This window comes from Falco rusticolus, chromosome 1 (assembly GCF_015220075.1).
Source record: "Falco rusticolus isolate bFalRus1 chromosome 1, bFalRus1.pri, whole genome shotgun sequence".
NCBI lineage: Eukaryota > Metazoa > Chordata > Aves > Falconiformes > Falconidae > Falco > Falco rusticolus.
The window spans coordinates 6,449,576-6,473,029 of NC_051187.1; the positions used below are offsets into that span (position 1 = coordinate 6,449,576).

The 23,454-nt window shown below is 38.2% G+C and overlaps 1 protein-coding gene across 3 annotated transcripts in view; it reads left to right on the plus strand.

Moving 5' to 3' along the window:
- CA10 (carbonic anhydrase 10) overlaps window positions 1-23,454 on the plus strand; it is a 210,312-nt gene that overhangs the window by 81,700 nt on the left and 105,158 nt on the right. For all 3 annotated transcript variants that reach the window (XM_037406672.1, XM_037406663.1, XM_037406684.1), the window contains one exon: window positions 799-941. In XM_037406672.1, the coding sequence (XP_037262569.1) occupies window positions 799-941 (143 nt within the window). The remainder of the gene's footprint in view (window positions 1-798; window positions 942-23,454) is intronic.

The following is a 23,454-nucleotide window of genomic DNA, read 5'->3' on the forward strand; positions in this document are numbered from 1 at the left end:
CCACAGAGAAGTTCAGGTTGATCTTGTCTATAAATTGCAGATGGGATGCATTATGACCATCAGCCTGCAGTTATCTGATAAGGAGCAGTATATAGTCACCGCATTTTTTTTTCCAATTAGGGGTGCAGAAAGTAACTGAGCCTGTCAAAAATCAGGGGGTCCTCCATGTTCCAAGCCATTGCGTGTAGAGGGAAGGAATTATCCTTCTTCACCACCAGTATGGCTTTTCCAATGAGATTTATTTTTTAGATCAAAACATTGACTAAATAAAGGTTTGGGTGAATGTAACAGAAATTAGAAGAAACTGTCTAGAGAGCAGGCCTGTTCTCTGGGATGGTAATGTGTGAGCTTCTTTTATAATAATTCTGTGGGTTTTAATGAATTGTTCTAAATATGAAGACTTAAAAAAACTGAGTAGAATGGAATGGGTTTGGTCTGAGAACATATTGAATGGTTGCATAATTAGTGTAAGGGCTAATGAGTCACATTCTTAATGCTCAGTAAATATTCTATAATACTAACAGCAAAGGAACTATTTATAATTGCATCGGGGTACTTTAAAAAGAGAAAAAAACCACAACCTTCTTTCCTGATACAAAACTACATGAAACAATTAAGTTTTGGTCTCCGTACGTGAAGTTTTAAATTTCAAGTGCTGGTTGAATTTGCCTGATTTCAGTTTTGGCTTGTGTGTGCAGACAATACGACAAGTTTAATTATCTGGCTATCTGCCTTACATGTATTTCTTTATAGTCTTTCCAGACTTTTCTTAAACTTGCCCTTTTTTATATTTTGCAGTTCCCTCCTTTTGGGGTTTGGTGAACTCAGCTTGGAATCTTTGCTCTGTTGGGAAAAGACAGTCACCTGTCAATATTGAAACCAGCCATATGATTTTTGATCCCTTCTTAACTCCTCTTCGCATAAACACAGGGGGAAGAAAGGTATGTGTTCTATCATGTTCTCCTATTAAAAAAAAAAAAAAAAAAGATGTTATTAGACTTACAAACATTTGCTATAATTTATATTTCTAAAGCATTTACATTTTTATCTCCCTAAACTCTGAGGCTGAATAACAACCTAGTGCTTTGCGTATCACGCAATTCCATCACTGCTGGAGAGATAACAACTGTACATTTTTAGGTGTCTTCTAACTTGTATTTATATTTTCATATTAACTGTTACTTGAAACTCTGCTGTCTGGAAGATTAGCATCTCACTTGGAAACTCCACATTTATAATTAAATTAGGTGTTCATCCTGAGTGGCATTTTAAAGGTGCTATTTTGTTTAAGATTGGCCGAGACCTTCATTTAGTCATCTAAATCAGGATAACATTGCAGTGCCATCACATTAAGGGGTAGGAAGGGATGAATGAGCTTCTTTATGTTATGAAATAAAAGGAACTGTGAGATACATATCTAAGCATGGGAGAGGCAGACAGATGTGTTCAAAAAGTAATCTAGTTTCTGTGTTATCTAGAGCATATTGGCACTCATTGTAGGATTTTTCTTATTGGATATGTCCTCACATATATTAACTAGAAAATGGAATGGCAACATTTATTTTAGTAGATCATAAGTAAATCTCCAAGGATATTGTATCAGATGAAAATGAGAGGTTAGCAAAGACTATCTTACTCATCTAAAATCACCATAATTTCTTGTTGGAAAGTGACTGCCACAGCTGACTAGTTTATTAACAACCATTTCTGACCAACAATATTTTTTAAATTATGTATATAGAAAACTTTTCTTGTTTACTCAGATTTTGAAAGTATATCTTAATAAGACGAGGTATAAGTCATTCTGAGCTAGATAACCTCAGCTTCTAGGGTAGTCCGTGTAGATTAAAGGTGGAAGCAGGAAATAATCTTGACAAAATGGTGCTTTGCAAAGAGGTGGAGATTGTTCTCTAAAGTGTGTGTACATATAGAAATACTGCTGATAGGTGGTAATCAGTGATTATATTCTCACTTTTCTGTACTATATCTGAGTTAGGAGCTAAAATTTGGACAAGGATATTATTTTATTGTAGTAAAAACCTTGAGTTCAGTAATGTTCCTATGAGGTTTTGCATCTCAGATGCGGAAGCATTGTAAGTCAACATAATTCACAAGAAATAATTTATGACTATGGATTTGAAAAACACCCAAGTATGTGCATTTGTGCTTGCTGACCTAGCACTTAGAAGCAGAACTGAAAATGTTATGCATGTATACAGTGGAAAAATGTAGAAAGTTAACAAATACAAATAATGAAAGCAGATTTGGATCCCAAACATTTCACTTTTAATAATCTCATGCCCATATCATTAGATTAGTTAGGGACATTTTACATACCTGGTTCTTAAAAGTAGTTTCTGCATTGCCAAGGTTAGGTGCTAACTCGTTCTTCCCATTTATGTTTACTAAAATAATTATACTTACTAAAAATCAGGAGTTCCGACAAATTTTTGAGTGCAGCACCAAAAGAAATTTCAAATTTGAAATTTGAAAAGAAATTCAAAGAGAGATAGTAATTTCAAAGCTTTGCAAATACCAAACTGATGCTAATGATTAAGCTTTATGATTTTTCTTTCACTAAGGAATGTATTCACAGTATGGAAGCTTAAGGAAAATCCTCAGATAGCTAAGTTATCAGTTCAGTTTATCCTACTAAAGGGCTGATACTTTTCAGTTCTAAAATTATTTTATAAATATAGCACCTTGGACCTGTTGGCACTCTTGGAATTAGTCATTAGTTCATGATGGATTTGTGTTGCTTCCCTTATGTGAGGGTGCTTAAAAGGGTATTTTAAAGATTTTGTTGCTTATTCCATGCAGGCAGTTCTCTTTAGTTCAATCTGTAATGCAGAACAATGCAGATGAAAAGGCATTGTGATTTACAGTATCAGAACAAGCACAGACTCTTAACAAAAGATGATTCCAAAATGACTTACCTTCTCCGGTTGTCTTGACAAATGAGATTTCTGCTGGAAACAGCATGAGATGTTAGGAGTTTGCTCTGTACTTCCTGCTGAGGTTCTGGTGGTACATGTGCACATACATCAGAATCGATGTAAGCTTTATCACAGAAATGATAAAATGGTGATATTGTTACTGGAGGACAGTAATGCTTCCAACTATGGCCCAGATTTCAGGGTAATACATACATTTTGCTTTTTAAGCAGAAATGCATTGAGGTTTTTCATTATGATACAAAAAAGAAGGGGTTTGACTCTGCTATTTGTGTAAAGGCTGACATATTTCAGATTATTTATAAATTACAGTATGACGTGATACGAAAGTCAGGAATAAAATCACATGTAAGATGTCAGGGAGTCGAAGCCAGGAGTTTCAGAATATTTAACTTGTTTAGCAATTCTGAGAATTCAACTTTTTTTTTGAACCCACTCAGGGTGAAGCAAATGTATGATTATTAATAAAATATCGTAGGCACCGATACCGTGGGAGATGCTGTGTCAGTAATGAGTTGGTCTTACCACACTCACAAATATTATCCTGCTGCTGTCAAACAGCGATGGCTGCCTGTCATGTTGCAAGAACAGGATTTGTTCTAGTTGTGATACAGTCTGTTTTAAAGAGGTTTCTAAAATAGTTGAATCAAAATTCTCCTTTGAGGAAAAGATTGCAATTTTAATGCCTTAAAAAAAAAATAATCTTTGCTGGTAGTTATGGCTTCAGTGAGGATTTGAGTTGGCAGGTGGTATATTTGTGTTACTTTTTTGGTAATGTTATTTATATGTTAAAAATGGAGGTGTGTTTCATGTGGACCAAAGCACCTCCGTTTTCAGGGCAATGAACCAATTGATGTAACAGCCTGGGAATTTTTTAGGCAAGACTTAACCGTGATTATGCTGTACACAAAAGGATTTTATGCAACTGATCCTAAGAAAAATGATGAATAAATAAAAAAGGGATTTGATGTGGATTCAAATAAAAGTTATAATAAGCTAGCTTACATGCAGGTGAACAAGAGAGACAGCTAGTTGCACAGTCAAAATTACACACCTTTTGAAAAGGGAGCTGGGAGGAGAATCAAGGCTTAAGAGAGAGCTAGGTGAAAGGAAATGTTTAGTACAGTTAGCCTTGGAACAGTAACTTCAAATTTTTAATGAATTATTTTGCTATTAAAGTCAGTTTTATTTGCATTTGAAAACGCAAATATTTATTTTTAAAAAAAAAACATTTCTACTTTTTGTGCTTCGCTTTTGAAATTCACTTAAGAAGGAACAGAAGGGGTTCACCACAGGACCAGTATCCAAGACCAGTCTAGAGGAATGCACATAACGCATACCTGGGTGATATGATCACTGATTTAATATATGCTCTTAACTCTTTCATTCCCTACCAACTCGTTTCTCTTGGGCCTGCCTTTTTGGAGGTGGAGAGCATTGCTGAATTTCTGTAAACCAGTTACCTGTTTAGTTCTCAACATCCACCTCAGTAGACCAAAACTGTTCTAAACCACTCCATTACAGAATTTATGTCTAAAGAGTCCATCTTAAGTAGATACCTTTCTAGCCAATTCCATTAGAGAGAATGGTTTATTTCATTATTAGTAATGGCAGGCATTTTAGTAAACCAGATTGAGTCTTTCCTACAATTTTTAGACCACATGGGAATAACATAATAATTTTCTTGTTCCTGAAGAAAAGTAATGGTCTGAAGTGAGAGTATGAAGGACATCGCTGTCTTCCTACCCCACCTGCAAGGGGCAAGAAGTACAGTCTGTGGCTTGTTACATGGCAGGTGACTTAAGAGTTACTTCTGATCCGAGGTTGAGAAGAAAATTCTTCCCCTTCCATTCAGGAGCAAATGGGATGGCAATGCAATTTGCCAAATATTTATATCTCTCTGATCCAATTTTTCACAATAAAAGTTCCAGTGAGCAATAATATATCGCTTTATGTGCTGTCCAATGATTGCAGTGCAGCGTCGGTCATGAGATTTAAAATTCAAGCATCATCAGATGTTATTCTGAATCGTGCTGTGTTATTTGGTATGTGTGCCTCTCCGTTTCCTGAGAAAGTGGCTTTTCAGGTCCCGAAGACTGAATATCATTGAATCAGATAATTGGATTTCAAGATCCAGAATCTCAGCACAAAATACTTAATGAATTTACATGCAGATAAATTCCCCAGAAGAAATGCTGCTTTCGAGGAAACTCCCCAAGTTTCAGTTCTCTCTCAGGCCCAGCTTTGTCTCTTGATTATCCATCTTAGTGAATTTAACATGCAGCCCATTTCAGATAAACAGCCCTTTTTAATAAACAATACAAACCCTTATTAATATGCTAATCATGCCTCTCCACTCTGTCACAAACACCGCTTTACTTTCTCTGCTTTTTTTCTTTGGATTCACATAAGCACCCAGGCAATCAGCAACAGGACAACAGAATAATATTTTTCAACAACCCAGTGTAGTCTAGTGACGATTGGGCAGCAAGCACTATGGGTTTCAGTCTCCAAAGCAGGTTTTACAGACTGCCATGGAGCACAGCAGTGCAAGAACAAACCACCTCACTTCCCACGGAGCTAGTCCCCTGCTGGATTTCATCCTGCTTTCGCCAGTGCTGGCTGTCTCCTCCAAGAGCTCTTCCCTTTGGTCCCCCAGAATTTGTCCCCTGACTTACCTGTAGCCCATCTGCCTTTGATCTCCTGATTCTCTGTAGACTTAATTTCACAAGCCCTATTTCTGAGATTCTTTAAGACTGAATTACAGTTCTTGGCCATACTTAGTTGGGTTTTTTTCTCCTAGAAACATGTTAAGTAACAGCATGTTACTTAACAGTAGCAGTGGTTTAGACACTAAGTGCATCCCTGCCAATTAATTAAACTTTGTCACATAAGCAATGCTATGTCTTACTAATCATCTTAGGTCATGTTCAGGGACTTAAATTGTGGTTTAAAGTAGGTAAAGTTCTGTTTAAAATCACTTTATTTTGAAGACAAGGAAGGACATGGTGCCTGATGCTGACCTCTGGGGAAATAAATCGATCTGTGCCAGCCAGGACTGTTACAAACATTCCCTAGCTCAGTCTGCATAAAGGAAAGTTACTCAGTAAGATCCATAAGTCTGCCTTCTCATATGGGGCATTAATGAATGCGATCACATATTATTTAAATTAGTATCTTTATAAATAATTGGCTCACTCTGTGCATCATGAGATAATGGCAATATTTAGCAGTTTCTAAACTAAAATGGGATAGGAGAAAAGAGATTTATGAATTGAAATCAGTTAAATGGTTTCTCTGCCAGCTAGTTCTGATTCCATGCTGTTCAATCAATTCAGAGTATTACTAGCATTTTTCTCAAGAGTGCAATATATGACAACTGCCAAGCTTTGCTTTGGTGATTACTAAAAGGACAGATACTGGTGTGAACCATATTTCAGCACTGCAGGAATGTAAAAAATGAATTGTTAGAAATGGTCCAGGAGGAATAGATAGCAGTAAGACATCAATGTCATCTGTAAACTGACTTGAGATGAATTTTTAGAGGGCTTAATAATATGTTTTGATTTAGAGTGGCTTTAGAAAGTCAAAAGTCTGATGCAAATATCAAAAACTTTAATGAAGAAAAACTGAAATATAGTGCTGTTGCTTAAATAATTGTTCAGCATTTCTAACACTTCAACAGTATTGCATGTTCTCAGATGTGTTAGTAAATGAACATAAAATGAAACCAGCAGGTTAAGGTAACCTGTTTATTCATCCTTGTCATTGATTTCAGAACAGGAAAAATTGCTAAGTATTATTGCAGAGGTACTTGCAAACCTTGCTGTTAATGGGTGATATATGGGGAAAAACATACATTCGGGGTCTTGGTCTGTCTCTATACTGAGACATCTGTTTCCTTATCACTGCAATGATCCTTTCTTGAGACTGAACCACTTGGGAATATGTGGGGACTCAGATGTGCAACTTGTGGTTTGAATTTCTGATTATCTGTGATAGTAGAACACCCATGAAGTCATGAAGGAGTCCCGAGCAGGCACAGTAATGCGTTTCTACAGCTTCTGCATAGTATCAAGGGGGTTTTGCTCCAGTATAACTACTCTGCTTGACGTTTAACCTTGTCTAGTGTCATAAAACAAGCTCACTTGTCTGCCATGGGAAACTTCCTAGGAGATCCTAGATCTGGCAAGAAGTGATTCAGCGGGCTTACCACACAAGCTCTATTGTACCCTGGTTTAGAGTTCAGGATATGCTCTCATTTTGGCAGCAATACCTTTCTAATTCTATGTTAAACTATATCTCAGCTGCAGTTGTGTAGTAATTAAAAGCAACTCGTGGTATCCTTGCAAAGGCAGGTGTGCTAACCCTGGGAACGCATTCAAAGGGATGTGACTTGAAACATCCAGCGGATCTGCTGTTACAGACGTTGGGCAGCAGATCCGTTAGAATGTTAAAAGAGTCTGTGGTATCATTGAAGCTGGGCTAGCTGACCCTAGCCAAAGGTCTTGTCCATTGCTTGCTTTTTTCCTTACTCAGTTGCTTATTTCAATAGTGTTTTCCTCTTTTCGGTTCCTAATAATGTACATTTAAAAACAATTAGAGTAGCAGCTGGCCTCCAACTACTAAATAGTTTGATATATTCAAAGGAATTTTCAAAAATACCAACTTTGTTCTTAATGCACTTTTTCTATCTTCTAATATACATTGTTCATGGTTTTTGTAGTATCTTATTTGGGTTTATTTCATCCTGCACTTAGGTCTATTTATAAACCTAAATGTTTATTTCAAGCCTTGCAGAAGTAAAAGTAACATATATCTTGTCTTTGTACTTGATTCTGTACTTGAGGCTATAACCACTGATGTGAAAAGACTGAAGATACTCTGTCTTCTCTCGCACTCATCCTGCTGTCGTAGTAAAGGTGTGCAAGTCTTCTAACACCATATGCTTTAAATGGAATATAATTTTCTGTTTTAGCATTATTAAAACACATTTCCTGGTCTCAGATGATTCATTCTTTGGTTCTTTTTTTTTTTTTTTTTTTTTTTTTCTGGTGTGTGGTTTTTTGGTGTTTTTTGTGACAAAAATAAAATAAGTATGATATACTGAAACTTAGTAAAATACGATAACATTTTCTTGAAATGGGGTAATTTTGGCACAATATCAAAGAAACATTTTTAAGTGAGACCCTGCTTTGATGGATGGGGATGTTCCATGTTATTTTGTACATGGAAGTTGAATCATACTATCAAAGCCAAGCTATCTGGGGAAGAAGGTAGCACATATAATGCTATTGTTCAGCTGCCACCAGTTCATCTGGGGCAAAAGATTTGCCATGCTGACCAGAACTAATGAGAATTCACACTCTTCTCTTCCTGGTAAATCCTGGCCTCAACATTTTACAGTTGCGTGCTCTCAGTTCAATGGCAAAAGGCTGCAATTTGTAAAGCAGTTTTTATGATCGCTGGTTGTGCATATTGGAGACTTTTTTTCTTTTCAGAAAGCAGATGTTAGGTACCTGTTATGTTCAGTTACCAGTCCTTTAGGAAGGTGACATAGTCAGAACCCTAAATAGCTACGTAGCTATAGTAGCTAACATTACCTGTGTTTAAAAACAGCATTGCAACAGTTTCTTTCAGCATTTAAGAATAATTTACACAGCATCCAAGACATTTGCTTTTTTCTTTTTGTAATCAATATAAGTCCATCTTGAAATTATTTTGAAATGGTAAGTAAATAATTACTTATCAACAATTCAAAAAGTTCAGGTCTTTTTATTTCAATATTAGTTTATTCTCCTATGTGAGAGTAAACATTTGAGCTTTACAGCTTCCTAGCTGGCAGGTGTATCTTGCATAGTAAATAGGGCTTCTAACACTAACCGTGTGTCGGCTGTGGTTTGGTTCTTCATCAATTAAGTCGGTGGCAAGACTGTTAACCGATCAGCCTTTATGTCCTGCATCCATCAAGTATGTATTTATAGCCAAGATATTTTTCCTGAAGATGACTTAAAAATTGCTCTGGAATGCTGTAACATAGTGTAGAGTAGGAGACCAGTTTATACGTGAAGAGAGGAGATTTTATAATGTACACTAGGTGTCTGCTGCCCATCTAGGCAGGAGACGCATTTTGGCTGAAGATGTGTTAGTGGAAGAAAGGTAAGCTTTCTTCCAGAAAGTTCTCTGCGTAGTTGTACAGACGGCAGGCATCCGGATTGCACGTGGCCTGCTGGTGGCAGCTGTGAAGTTTGAGTGCTGAGACCCAGGGCCTGAGCAACAGGCACCTGATGCAGCCGTTCAGGAACCTGGGGAAAAGTTTCTCTTCATTTTTTTACGCAACTCTCAGTTTCGTCCAAAATGATTAAAGCTATGGCCTGGAGACTGATTTGTCATGGGGTTGCAGCAACCCCAAGTAAGTGAAAACATTCAGGAAATAAATGAAAATCCACCCTGACTTATCATCAGTTCATTCACATAACAATTAAGAAAGTTAAGGTTAAGTAAACCTGCCTTGTGGCTGGAGTGTTAAGCCCAAAGTAATTGGAAATCTGGTGCTTGTGAAACTTTTGTTTTGGCTTTGTGTCTCCAGCATGACAGATAACATTTCTCTTAATCACATGTCCCTGTATTGTTTTACACTGAATGTAATCAAGAAATCACAATATATTTGGCACAGATTTCTGCCTGTCTTGCTGCTGAAGTAGGTGCTTTATAATAGATAGACACATGTCAATCCTGCTGTAAGCTAGAAAAGATGAGGATAAACAACGCTGCTGCCAGGGTGAAATACAAATTGCTGTGGCAGTCAAATGTGCCATTCAGAATTCTGAGTAGCAGTATGGTGTTAGAGAGAAGTGCAAGTTCATTGTTTTCCCTCCTGGTCCTGTTAATCTCTGATTGTTGAAGATTGAAGCAGGCACGGCTTGCTTATAGACAGGAGAAATAATCTACGTCTTTTAGGATTAGATGCTAGAAAGGAGCTTACAGGAAAAAAACTGAAGCAGTGGTCAATGAACTGTATCTAATAATCAAAAACAAATCTGTGGATCAGCAGCTCCTCATCAAACTGGGATCTGGATGGTAAAGCAGCGGGGGTATTTAAGATGTGTATCACTCAACAGGCTGAGGAAAACCATCAGTAGGTGGTTCTGGAGCAGAGGAGGAAAATGTACATAAACTGGGGGTAAGAAACTGTTCTTAATGTAAGGGACGGCATATATTACATGGGATTGCAGGCCTTGCAAGGAAATTGGAAAGAGAAAATAATCCTTTTGCATGTACCCTTTTTTTATTTGGGATATGTTGTTCCTGTACACAAAGTGACAGAAAATCATAGGTCATAGTAGTATTGCTTGGCTGGGTGGTAGCCCTCTGTGTCACTTAGGTACCTGTTTGAACCTGTAACTATTGTTTGTTTTATGTAACTTTCCACCAAAAGCAATTACAACTGAACGGTTTTACCTCCAGCTTCTTTATTGAGTTATTGCTTGTGTCCCTGACAAGAAACAGACCCAAACTATCAATGTAGGTCTGACAATGGAAATTTTAGCTTTTAAACAGAAATAAGAGAGGGAAATTAAACCTGACTACCAAAAATACCAGTGTTTCCTCTTGTCCTGTAACTTGTAACTTGGGAGAAGAGACCAACACCTGCCTACACCTGCCTCACTGCTCATTTCAGGCAGTTGCAGAGAGCAATAAGGTCTCTCCTGAGCCTCCCTTTCTCTTGGCTAAACACCACCCGTTCTCTCAGCCGCTCCTTGTAAGACTTGCTCTCCAGACCCTTCACCAGCCCCGTTGCCCTTCTCTGGACACGCTCCAGCCTCTCTACATCCCTCTTGTAGCGAGGGTCCCAAAACTGCACACAGGGTTTGGGTTGCGGCCACACCAGTGTGCAGGGGACAATCACTGCCCTTGTGTGCCACGCTGTTTCGGATACAAGCCAGGATGCTGCTGGCCTTCTTGGCCACCTGGGCACACCGCTGGCTCATGTTCAGCCGTCAGTCAACACCCCCAGGTCCGTTCCTGCCAGGCAGCTTTCCAGGCTCTTCCCCGGGCCTGTGGCCTGTGTGGGGCTGTTGTGCCCCAAGGGCAGGACACGCACCGAGCCCCGTTGAACCCCAGTGGCCTCAGCCCATCGGTCCAGCCTGCCCAGCCCCCCCTGCAGATCAACATTCCCCCCGGCTTGGTGTCACCTGCAAACTGACTGCGGGTGCCCAATCCCCTCGTGAGTAACAGAAAGGCATTTGATTAAAGCATCAGTTTGAAGAAACAGCATCATTTGTAAGGAAAGTCAAACTGTTGATTTTTTGAATTTATGTTTTGTCTCTGTTGCATCAGCTCCAGCTCTGAATAATACTGTGAATAGGGAAAGGGGTGGCTTCTGTAAAGTTATCTTGAGCTTAAATCTGTATAACTTGCATCGTAACTTGAAACCATCTGAAGGAAGTGCCTACGGGTGCTGATACATCCTGAAGAGATTGTTTCACAAGGCAGTTGGAGCACCTGAAGTGAGTATTAAGAGATAATTCTGCTCAAGAAAGATGACTTTATTTCAGTGTTATGAATGCACAAAGTCTATCTCAAAGCCACTTCTGGATCAAGGTGAAAACTTACATCATATAAATACAAGTAGTGCTAATCTCTAACCTGTGACATACTGCTCAGAAAAAAAATGTACTGCATACTGCACTCCTATTTATTTTAACAACTCAGTGCCACCTGTCTCAGGGAAGCTGTACAGCAGAAGAGGGCGTTGCATTGAATACATAACTTGCATGGCATGTTGCCACATGGATATATTTGAGGTATATATCAAGGGGGAGTGGGAAGGGGAAGGAGTGGGCAAGGGTTAATAAGGACAAATTGTGTTTCTTTACTTCCCTTGGATGTGCAGTAAAAAGGAATGGGTATACCCCTTACTCCCATATCCTTTCTTCTGTGCCCTAGCCAGCAGCTGGAAGCAGCATATCAACATCATAATTTGCTACTGATAGTATTAAATCCCTGTACTCACATTCTGCAGTCCTCCATTCCCTGCCACACAACAGTGCAAAGGATATCACAGATATGACTTTAAATCACAGCATCTTCCAGGGCTATGCCAAGGGCAGCACAGCTGTGCTGAGGTGGCACTGAAAAGCTCCTTTGAAGATACTTTCCTTAACTAAGTATTTAAACTTAACTAAGTATTTAGTCTAGTCCTATTTCATCTAGGACTATTTAAGACCTCTACCGAAAATAGCATGCAAATGTACTCAGCAAAGAAGCCTTTGGAAAAAAAAAAGGATTAAAATGTGAATTATTTTCAATCACACAAATGTACTTTTAATTTCATCACAGCCTTTCCAAATAAATGTATTTTTGTGTTTAGTTTTGTAAAGCATATTATTTATATGATGGACGTTAATAGCTACTTTTGAGTGACTTAAGCTTTTGATGCAAAATATAAATTCATGATCTTTTCTTTCAGTGTGTTACTAAAAATGACATGCTGCCATGGTTTGAATAGCCTGAAGATGGGTTAGGATGTAAATCCCTGTTTGGCACATACAAGGCTATTTACTAGGTATTGCTCAGTTAGAAGCACAGACACACCGTGAAACAGGTCTCTGGGTTTGATGTTGCCCAAGGACAGATTTGAATGCTGGAGAGAGAAATTCTGCACCCAGAACCTCACTACCAAGATGGATTTGGCGTGGACAGAAGGCAGTGATACTGGAGAGATTCTTGGACTCATCAGCCACCCAACAGTAAATCCATGCCTCTAAATCTCAACTTTAGGCCTACAACTTTGGCACTTTATCTTGTCTATTTGAAATCTTCACGATGCAAGTAAGTTATTAGGTACCCAAGACTAGATGGATGGAGGCTTTTTATAGTGCTTACACCACATTCCTTTTATATAGATGTATATATATATATGTATATTTACAGAAGGATATTGTTTTGAAGCACAGGGATGTATGCCAGCATCTATGATCAGATTTCAGATGGAATGGTCCTCTATTATCATGCAAAGTTTTGTGCCGTCTACTTACCCATTTACCGTAACCCAAAGGTCCTCGGACTTTGGGGTGTCTACATATTGGTTATAAATTATTTTTGTATCTTGTTTGACCTTTTGGGAGGCCTCTTTGTGACAAGTCTTCTGTTAACATGAAGAAATAGTGCAGCCTGGTTTCCTGCAGAGTCTCATTTTAACTTCTGTACAGCCTCTGTCCCCCATTATCACTTCTCCACTGCTCCACAGAGCCCCTCCGTTAGAAGGCAAATGCAGAAAACGCTGTGGTTATTTCCAAGTTCCTTTGTGCCAGCTTGCCTGCAAATGCACCTCCTCATTGCCCAGTTGATTGATGATAACAACAGTCTATAATATCTGAGTTTTACCAGCCTGTTCCTCAGTACAAAATTGGTTTGGGCCTTTCTTCTACCCATTTTTCACAAAACACTGAGATTTCTTCTTCATCAAAGTTGGGTGAAACTGGCCAGCAGATACTGGAGTTAGTGCAGGGAAAGTAGGAAACAGGTCAACAACCAGTTTTTTACTATTATAATAAACTATTTGCAGTATCTTTTGTCATAGGCATCTTATTGCAAGCAGTGTGTGCCTGTGCAGCGAGGAGCTATCAAAGCTAAGTACTTATGTACCAAACAAGGAACTTCACAAGTAGATGTATATTAAAGAAAGAAACTGTATATCCTGTAGATTGCCACTTTTAGCATCACTGTGTTGCACATCAGTTTTTGGCTGCTGTTTTCTCCCGCAGAAATGTATCATTTTCAGTATCTTTCAGGGAGTACAGCGGTAAGAACTGAACATTATAAGCAAAACAATGTTAATAAATTAATGGGAATGTAACATCACTTGGATAAAAATCTTAACAATGTACCCAAAGGAGTGTCTCACCCAAGGAGTTTTCATTCTTTTAGAACTCTCTTTAGAAGATCCAGCAGCTTTTGAATAGAAATAGAATGCTGTTTTGTTCCTATCGTGATAAACTCCAGTTAGGGAGCTAAGCATCAGAAAGCGCTCTGGGAACCATTGCCAGCTGCAGTGCAAGGACACGTGTAAGGACTACGGTACCTGTACCGAGCAAGGTCACAGCTCACATCCTCCTACAGCTATGTGGCAAGTCTCACAGGCCAGAGGTGCGCTACAAGAGAATCTGCTCAAAAGTACCAAAGCCAGCTCAGAGAACAAGCAGAGGGGTTCAGCTTAAAGTATGAGCACAAGGTATCTGACTTGGTCCTGCACAGCTGGTTTGGAGCTCAGCCAGCCATGGTGGGCATCTCTGCACTCACCTCCAGGGTTGGGGGAAGCTTCTGCCTAAACAGCTCAGGATATTTGAGTGGACTGATATTCCAAATGTCATGTTCTTTAAATACTGTTTGAAGTTGAAGGTTTACTCAGTTCCCATTAGAGTATCACTGCAAATATCACCAAGATATTTATATGTGTCCAGCTGCTTTATCACCTCCTGTTCTACTCTCCCAAAACAGTTCAAGGGAAGGGGAGAAATTATTTAGCAGGAAGAAGTCTTAGACCAGTTTCATGCTGAATGCTCACCGCTGCAAGTGAAGGCATAATCTCCTCATGAAAGGCCAAATCCTTCATTCTCGATGACTCTCCTGTATGTGTTGATGCCTGGACTGATAACAATTGCCGCTCGTCCCCTGCAAACTAAGCAAAAAATATAAAATCAGAAACACAGTTGTGAATATAGTCTTCAGCAGGGACCCAAAAATATATTTGTTCATTGAAGGCCGTGCTAATGAAAACCTCTACAAGGCATTAGGTAAGAACCCAGAAAGCATCACAAGTCAGGGAGTATTTCACTTGCATCTCCATCATTCTTTGGATAAAAACCTCTTTCATTTTCAGACCTCTGATAATGCCGTTAACAATGAGGTATTCTCAATCCAGTCTCTTTCCTCAGTTCTGGGCTCTCTGATTATCTCATTGAAAGGATTAAGTATCATTTTGGCCAATGGATTTTGCTCATATCCTCTCTTTCACTTACGCTTCTCTTTTCCTGAAAGCCCTTTAGCTGTAAAACCACATATCCATTTCAACATCTAAAATCCTTTGTCTAGTACTGATGGTCCTTTTTTAGTGCACCGTTGTGCCCTGCATAACTAAGCATACGAGTAAAGGGCTGTGCAGTGAGCTATATGTTAAAGAGATTCCTAAAAAGAGGAACTACTGGGAGGAACAAAATGCACGCCAGCACTTTAACTTTTCTTCCTGCCTCTGCCAGATACCATCTGTTACCTTTAGAAGGTTTGGGACTGCCGTTTTCCTGTGAGCAGCATAGAGGTGATTACTGGGGAGAGCGAGCTGTGCTGTGGAGCTGTAAGCTGGTGCTGCACAGTGCAGAAGTATGCAGCAGCCTTTAACTGAACACTGCATGCATAAATTAGGCACAATATTAGAGCATCTGGTGTATGTAATGGGAGAATAAACCAGCTGTGCTAGATGAAATATTGAGTATGTCGAATTATTACAACAAACTTTATAAATATTACTGTTAGTCTGACCGCAATTGGTTTTTAATAGCATGAGATGACAGCAAGAGAGAGGAGTTCTGCGCATCACATGTTATGAAAAAGAATGATACTATTGCAGAGAGCACAGGGACCAGCACCCAACTAGAGCAGGCAGAAACTGCCTGCAGACAACAGGGAAACTGCAACAGCAATTCCGAAATGAGAAGGATAGTTCTCATCTCAAGATTTGCCATGGTAGCAAGAGTCCACAAAGCATTAAGGAGATATATTTTGCAATTTTTTGCAAAATGAAAGTTACATTTCATTAGCTTTTTATGGTATTTTGAGCCCAATCAATAAGCTTTACGACCTGCATCCTCTGTTGGCTCATTGAAGCTAACTGGGCTATCAGCTTTCTGTCTTGATACACTATAGATGGGCAATCACACTTTATTTAATGACTGAAATGGACACCTTTGGTGATACTGGATTCTTCAATGAGATATGTAATTGTTCCCAGCTTATGCAGCTTTTATTGAATTATTATTGAAAACATAATTTCATGCTTGGTTAAGTGGTAAATTTAATTCATTTGCTAGCAAGATACAGTAACAAATATGACGTTACCAGTATGACTTCTAAGAAAGGAGAGGAAGTTCAGTATAGCTAGCCAACAAGTATAAACTAGCTAAGCACTTGTTGGTTAGCTTTTCAAGATGTGCTGCTCATGGATTTTTTAAAAGCGCAGGAAAAAACTTTTCCATCTAAAGTAGGTCAGCTGTGACTGAAAGTTGACAGTTGTAATACGTAAGTTGAGTCTTGTGGGTACATTACAATCCCAGTTAGTTTTGCTCAAATGAACTGCCACTGGTCCTGCTTTTTGGTGACTTCAGGACAGGTGAGTCACTGAGGGCAAAGGACTTGTGGCTGCTTATGGAATTTCCTTAACAACAAAAATACAGCACCTTCCTTCATGTAGTTGTGTGTGCATCTACGCGTACTTTCACAAATGCATGCAGAGGGCATGGGAAAAAGGTTAAGAACCGTCCTTTGTTAAACTGAAGTTAGTGAGACATGTCTGAACACGGACTATGTGCGAGGTACACCCGCTTTTTCCTTTTCAACACAAAATCCATGAGAAAGACTCGAAGCCATGGCTTGCTTTATGCAGGACTGACAGTAGTGCTGTGTAGAGCAGGAGACTGGACTAGAAAACTCCAGAAAGCTGTCAACCAACATTGCGCTGAATCTATCTTTTGAACAGATTCTGGCTGCTTTAATCCTAACTTCTCTCTGCTTTAACAAAGGCACCTAAGAATAGCCTGAGGAAATGCCGGCTTTTTTGGGTAAGGAAAAAGTAGCTTTTAGATGCCTGCAGTTTAATGAAACAAATTTCCCCCCTTATTTCTTGAATATAAAGCAGTTCAGACTGTCTTTCGCACCTCAGAGGAAATGCATTGTAAATTAAAGGTAGCTAGATAAATTTTCAATGGATTTGATGAGATGAAAGGGTAAAGCATTTACTAGAAATTTTTTTTTCATAATAGATTGGAATTTATGGAAACCCTTACTGACTTTGCAGTTACATCAGTTATTTAGCATCTACAACACTACTTCCTTCAACGTTACCAGTTTTAGTTTACTAATTCAACTGATCATCTTCTAAGCGCAGTGAAATTGCATTGAATATACTCAAAATAATCTTTTTCTTAAAAAAACAGGATTATTTAACTATTTTTGCAACTTCACACAACATAAACATGAATTAAGGGTTCATGGCTTTGGCTGTTACTTGCTGAGCATCCCTAAAAGTTAAGAACACATTGAAATTATGTTTTTTATGACACGATTGTCCAAATAAAGTTTTCTCAAGGAGCCCTACCTACCTACAAAATGTTTCACCGTTTTTCTACAAAGAATCTGTGGTGATATTTTACTTGAAATAGCAAGATTTAGTCCTTTTGCTTTCTCTCTGCCTGAATTTCTGAAGCAGCACTGACTTTATAGAGGCCAGTAGGATTTTTATTCTGGCCTGTTCATGATTGCAAGCAAGTTTTAATTCAGAACGCATGAGGTCTCTTTTGTATGGGTTTGAGTTTCATCATGACCTTTTGAAGTTGAGGATCCAACAGAGCTCATTGGCCTAAGTGTTAATACTTTTTCATTAACCAAATTTTGCTTAATTTAACATAGAATCTCATTGCATTCAATGGAGTTGCTTTTGGCAATCAAAGGAAACTATTGGGAAGGGGGTAACAAGCAATATTTGGTGCTAGCTGAGGAATCGGTAGATATGTTAAGTAGTATAAATACTTCTAGGGTGTAGAAAACCTGATTTTGCTAAACACATTTGAGATTGAAGATAGCTTAATGCATAATAAAGAGTGCAACATAGTGAAGTTGTAGCCTTAACTGTTGAATATATGTTTCTACAGTAGAACTCATTGAGTGTGGGCTTGAAAAATCACTGTAAATTAAAAAATTATTACAGAAATGATTTTGGAGGGGGGGGGGAGGGAATAGAAATACACAAAATACAACAAAAGCCTCATTAAAAAAATAAGATAGAAGTTAAGGTTTTCCTGGCATTGAAAAGTCACTTAACAGCCAAAGTTCTAAACAAAAGGAAAATAAAATTTTTAAAAACCACACAAGGGAGTAGTAAATTCGTAATTTCTACTGAGTAAGAATTGGCAAACTGCTTGTCAATAGCTGTAAAATGCCTTCTGCTTGGAAATATTTCAGGACATTAAAGAGAAGAAAAGGTATTTGGCCCAAAGCTTTTGCCTCCAATGTACAATTTATGTCAGATTTATCTTTCCATTTTTTAATACACCAGGGCTTTTTCTGTCTTCTCTGTAAAAAATGGCCACAGAGGAGTCAGGAATTCTAGTGAGACGAGACTTTTTTTGAAATAGAGCCATGTGTCGCTGTCATTGCTTTGTTTGAGGTTATGCTGGCCACCATTTTCTATCTGTGTTACCAAACTCAGTAGCAACACAGTTGCTGCATGTCTTGCTATTATTATGTTCTTAACCAAAGCAAAAATACCTGCAAAAAAACCCTTTAAAGATCTCTGAATTTAATTTAACCGTCTTTCTATCTCTGCCTGTCGCAGGAGGAAAAAATACTCTTTTATATTAAAAAGCCTTTGATTAATTTTTCCTGGTCTTGATATCCTTTTAGAAAAGGTTCTTTACAAGTCTGCGTAGCCCTCCTCTATTGATAAAGGAAGTTCTCTATGTAATACCACATTTTCTCATTTAAATACTCTCTCAATGTTCTTTTTTTTAATTATGTTTGCAGCTGTTTTAAAGCACCTTAGCTGAAACCTTCAGAAGTAAAGTACACAAAAATGCCCTTTGTTAGCTTTTCTGGCTTTGTCTATCATGAGCCCTCATAGCTCTCTTTGAATGCATACATCTTTGTTTGATAGTTGCATATGAGATCACCAGCGTGGCTCTCAACAAACAAGGGTGCATTTTAAAGGATAAGCTGAGTGCCTGTGAAATCATTGCACTGCATTACTATAGCTTATCTTTCTACTTTCATGGTCTGTAGTCCTCATATGGATTTATTTCATCAGTGCTTGCACACAGCTTTTATAGCGCCTTGTACCCTTGCATCATTTGGCCTGCTTAGACTCACCATAAAGCCTTATACTTAAAGGATAATGTTCATGATGGGGGAAGTATACAAGGCAATAAACAGCTTTTGCAGGTGATTAAACACACTGAAGCAAAGCTGAAGTATTTGAAAACCCCAAAAGCTGTTTATTGTAAGCACAGTAACACGTCACAAAGAGAAGCTGTGCTCAACAAGCCACAACATTAAATAAAAGCTTTTCTTTGCCTTGTCTGGCAAGGACTGGGAAGTTTTGTAGCGCTGCCTTCATTTCACCAAATAGATCCTTCCTTCTCGTTTTTAATGGCGTGGGTGGCTTTCATTGTTCACATAGGGTGTAACGGGAGATAGTTCCAGTGTAATTGCTTGGGATAAAAGCAGCAAAATGTCCTTCTTCAAATCACTACGGAGGTTCTTGATGATAGTCCTTCCCTCCTCTGCCCACCCCACAAGAGGCCCCCTTCATTCCCAGCTGGTTTTTTTGTTCTTGCTGCTACTGCATTTGTCTATGTTTCGTGACTTTTTTGTGTGTGTGTGTTTTTTTTTTTTCTTTTCAACAATATCATCACCTCTACTTTCACCAGCACTTCAGAGTTTTCTTAACAAGCATGCTTGAGGCTGAAACGTTTAGCCACTTTACGGAGGTTAGAAGCGGAAGTATTATTAGTTACAACATTTTTAATGCTAGGGAATCTCTGTTACACAAATAGCACTGCTTTTCTAATGATGAGTTATCTAAAACTGAACAGCCTTTTTTAGCAATTATAATTTACTAAACCACATGATTGTCAAGAGTCTTTTCTTTAAAATGTGATGAGACTCTTTATTATTCCAACAGAGGGCTGTTTGATAAACTCTCGCAGATTTCTGTGGGGCTTCCTATCAAATGCAGTGTATAAAACTGCATTTGCAATTTTTCAGCCTCAGCTTACTGGCACACATAATAGTAGTTAGATAACACACCGTAGCTATTTGTGCAAGTTAGACACTTAAGTGATACTATAGTTAACTGCTGACACAAACTACATGACAGAAAAATAAGTCATAGGTCAATAACCCTCACGGAAGACTGTAATTTTCTATGAATATGGATGCAAGGAAACTTACAGTCTAAGGAAAGAATATTTAATATTTTGCAGTGGTTCACAAAGACAACATTTTTGCTGTTTATTGCTGAGAATTACAGCACAGACTTTTTCATTTATAAATGAGACCTTGAAGCTGTATCTTCTATGAAAAGAAAATATGAAAGGAATAATACAAGTTCGTAACTAGCTTAGATGGAAGCCATATGCTGTAAAAACAGAATTCATCAGATAAAGCAACAGTCAGGAAAAAATCTGGTTAGCAATTCCAAGTAGTAGTTGACTGAGGGTTGGGGGTTTTTTTCATGTTGTCCTTTAATAATTTCTAAAAGAACGATGTGTTTTAGGGAAACTAATATTTACTCATTTATGCATACAAAACCATTCCAATAGTGTTGTAAAAAAAATCCCTGTGTACATTACATTCTTGTCTCAGATAAATATAAATCCAGTATAAATCTGGATTTGCACCAGTATTACTGAAACACAAATCTATCCTTGAATATCTTTATCCATTGTGACCTGTTACATTTATCCAGGCCAAATCGCAAATCACTTGGCTAAACAGGGAGAGGTGACATTCCTTAGCCTCACTGAGAGCCAGCAGGAGCGTTCATGGCAGCCCCTGGAGAATCTGTAATACTGCATGCAGAGGAGTACAGTGTTTTCTGATGACTCCTTGAGAAGGCAAACTCAGAGCAGACAGTGGTATCATAAGGAAAGACACACATAGGAAAAATGTGTTTCATCTACAGTCGCTGGAATACATTCAAAGGTAACTGCTCATCCACAGATTGTGCTGTACCATTTGGGGAAAACATGCACATGTTGTGTCTGCGCAGGGCAGAAAAGATGAAGTGCAGAAAGAGACGTCAGTCCCTGAATGTGGAAAAATATAACTGACAGTATTTCTGTGGATTTCCTGGGAAGACAGGTGTCATTTGAAGATGTGCTGAGGATTTCGACTGTCACATTTGGAACAGGAATTAAGGCTAATGATAGTAAACATACTGACTTTCTTTTAGAACTCTCATCTCCTAAAAGGAATACGAGTTGTTTGTTCCCATTTCAAGTTAGGGAAGAAGCTCTCACAGACTGGTTTGGATTGTTTCTCACAAAGGTTAATCCTCATACTCCGTTCTCCATTTACTGCTGTCTTGTCAGTCTCCATAATGAATATGAAGTAAACATACTCAGGTAGCTTTTTGTGTTTATTGCATACTTCCAAATATACTCAGAATAATACGGAGAACTGGTTTGAGGGAAATAGAATAGGATACTTACATTTTGTAATTTGAAAATTGTTTTGAGTTTAATAAGACCATTTTGTAAATGGATTTTCTCCATTTTTGCCAAAGCTGTAACATTTTTCATGCACGAATTTGACTCGTAGATTACGTATAACTGAAAGAATGCTTTCCTGATGAGTAGTCAGAAAAGCCAGATGCTTTCAGTGGGAGTTTTTTGGTTGAAATAGATTTGGAAGGGCTTTTTCCCCCTATTGCACCTCCCATCAAAATGTTTGTTGCTCATTTTAATTAAAAAGATGAATTCTGTTATTTTCTGCACTATAGGGATGAATACCATGCTAAAGAATGTTTCAAGAGAAATAAAGCTATTCCATTAAAACTTTTTTTCTGAAACATAAAGCCATTTCCAGTACAGAATCTTCAGAGGAAACTTTGTAAGAGTTCTGGGACCATATTTTTAATGTAGTTACATACTTAATGAAGATTTACAGATGTTCTGACCCATTTTCATCAACAGAACTTAGTACCAGCATGAGTCTGTGTCTTTCAAACTCACTTCAAGTGTTTATTTGCATCTTAAGGACTGAATTAGTTTTAAAACGCTGAGCCCTAGACGTCTGTGAAGTGAATGATCACTTAAGGCAGTGTTGTCCTCCACTAGATTAAATAGACTTCTAATATTGTATCTTCATCTGAATATATTTTCACTTCAGCCACAGTTAATATGAAATATACTGCATTTTGTATTTGCTGCATGAAAGGAAGATTGATTTATTTCAGGTAGTTTATAGACTATTTTATTATTCACATCAAGATCCCATCTATTCCCTCTGCATTCATATTTTATAGCACTTTAACTGATTGATTTGACCCAGCACTTTGATGGCACCTTTGCCATGGAGGCTGCACACATATAACACAAATCATTTACTTGATTTATTTCAAAACTATTTACTTTACCCTTAGGTTATTTTGTGAACTTCTGGCCTTTTGGTTCTGACCAGATTAACCAGGCAAACGCAGGTAAAACACAAGTCCCTAGTCTCCAGGGATAAATGCCTTATTTACTAACTTACATCATCGTATTTACCATGCTGTACAATATGATTGTATTCATACTAATGCAGCAAAGAGTTCAGAGTTTAGGCCTGAATTTGTCTAATTCCCAAACCACCTCACGGTGCCTGTTCATCTCTGTCTGGACTGCTAGGAACAAATGAGGTCTGGCATAAATGGTTTCATCCCCACTGAAGTCAAATGAGCAATACTGGCTCTCGCCCGTGTCTGAATTTACCCATTTTGTGACACAGAAAGGCAAGATAAGGTTTTATTCCCACAAGCTCAGTGGTTTAGCTGCAATATCTGAGGTAACTGTGATGGTGAGGCAGGAGCAGAGCCTGGATCTCTGCTCCCACAAGCAGACGTTCCACATTACCCTTCCTCGATATGAAACAATTTAGAACTCTGTTCTACTTCAAGCATGCACCAATAGTTTAGAAGCCCTAAATAAATGACCAGAAATGGAGCCTAGGTATAAATTCTTAAAAAAAAAAAAAAAAAAGGCATTTAAATTATTTTTAGAAAAAAATAAGAAGTAAATTTTATTTGAAAATAAATTAAAATATTAAAAAATAATAAGCAAAGTATGTCTGGGTATGGTTTATGATTTCTTTCTCTTTATCTGTCTTTTCTTCTTTCTCCATGCTCCTGCATCTCACAAATGAAGAAAGTTTTGTCTTACCTGGGTGTTATCAGAGGATTTTATCTTATTGGAATTATGGCTCATTCAGAACGTTTGCAAACTAAATTTACACAAGAATAATCTGGCATTTGTGGTTGCTTTTATATGTACATTTTGTGTGTTCTATTTGCAATCCAGATGCAAACCTCTGTCTTAACTATATTACCTATTCCTACAGTAGGCTGTAGCACTGCAGTCCCTGCAGGGAAACTTGCTTAGTGGGGAAGCTGTGGTGAAATACACACATCAGACAGGCAAATTCATAAGCTTTCATTGTAGAGACCCAACACCTGTCCTGCACACATGCGTAA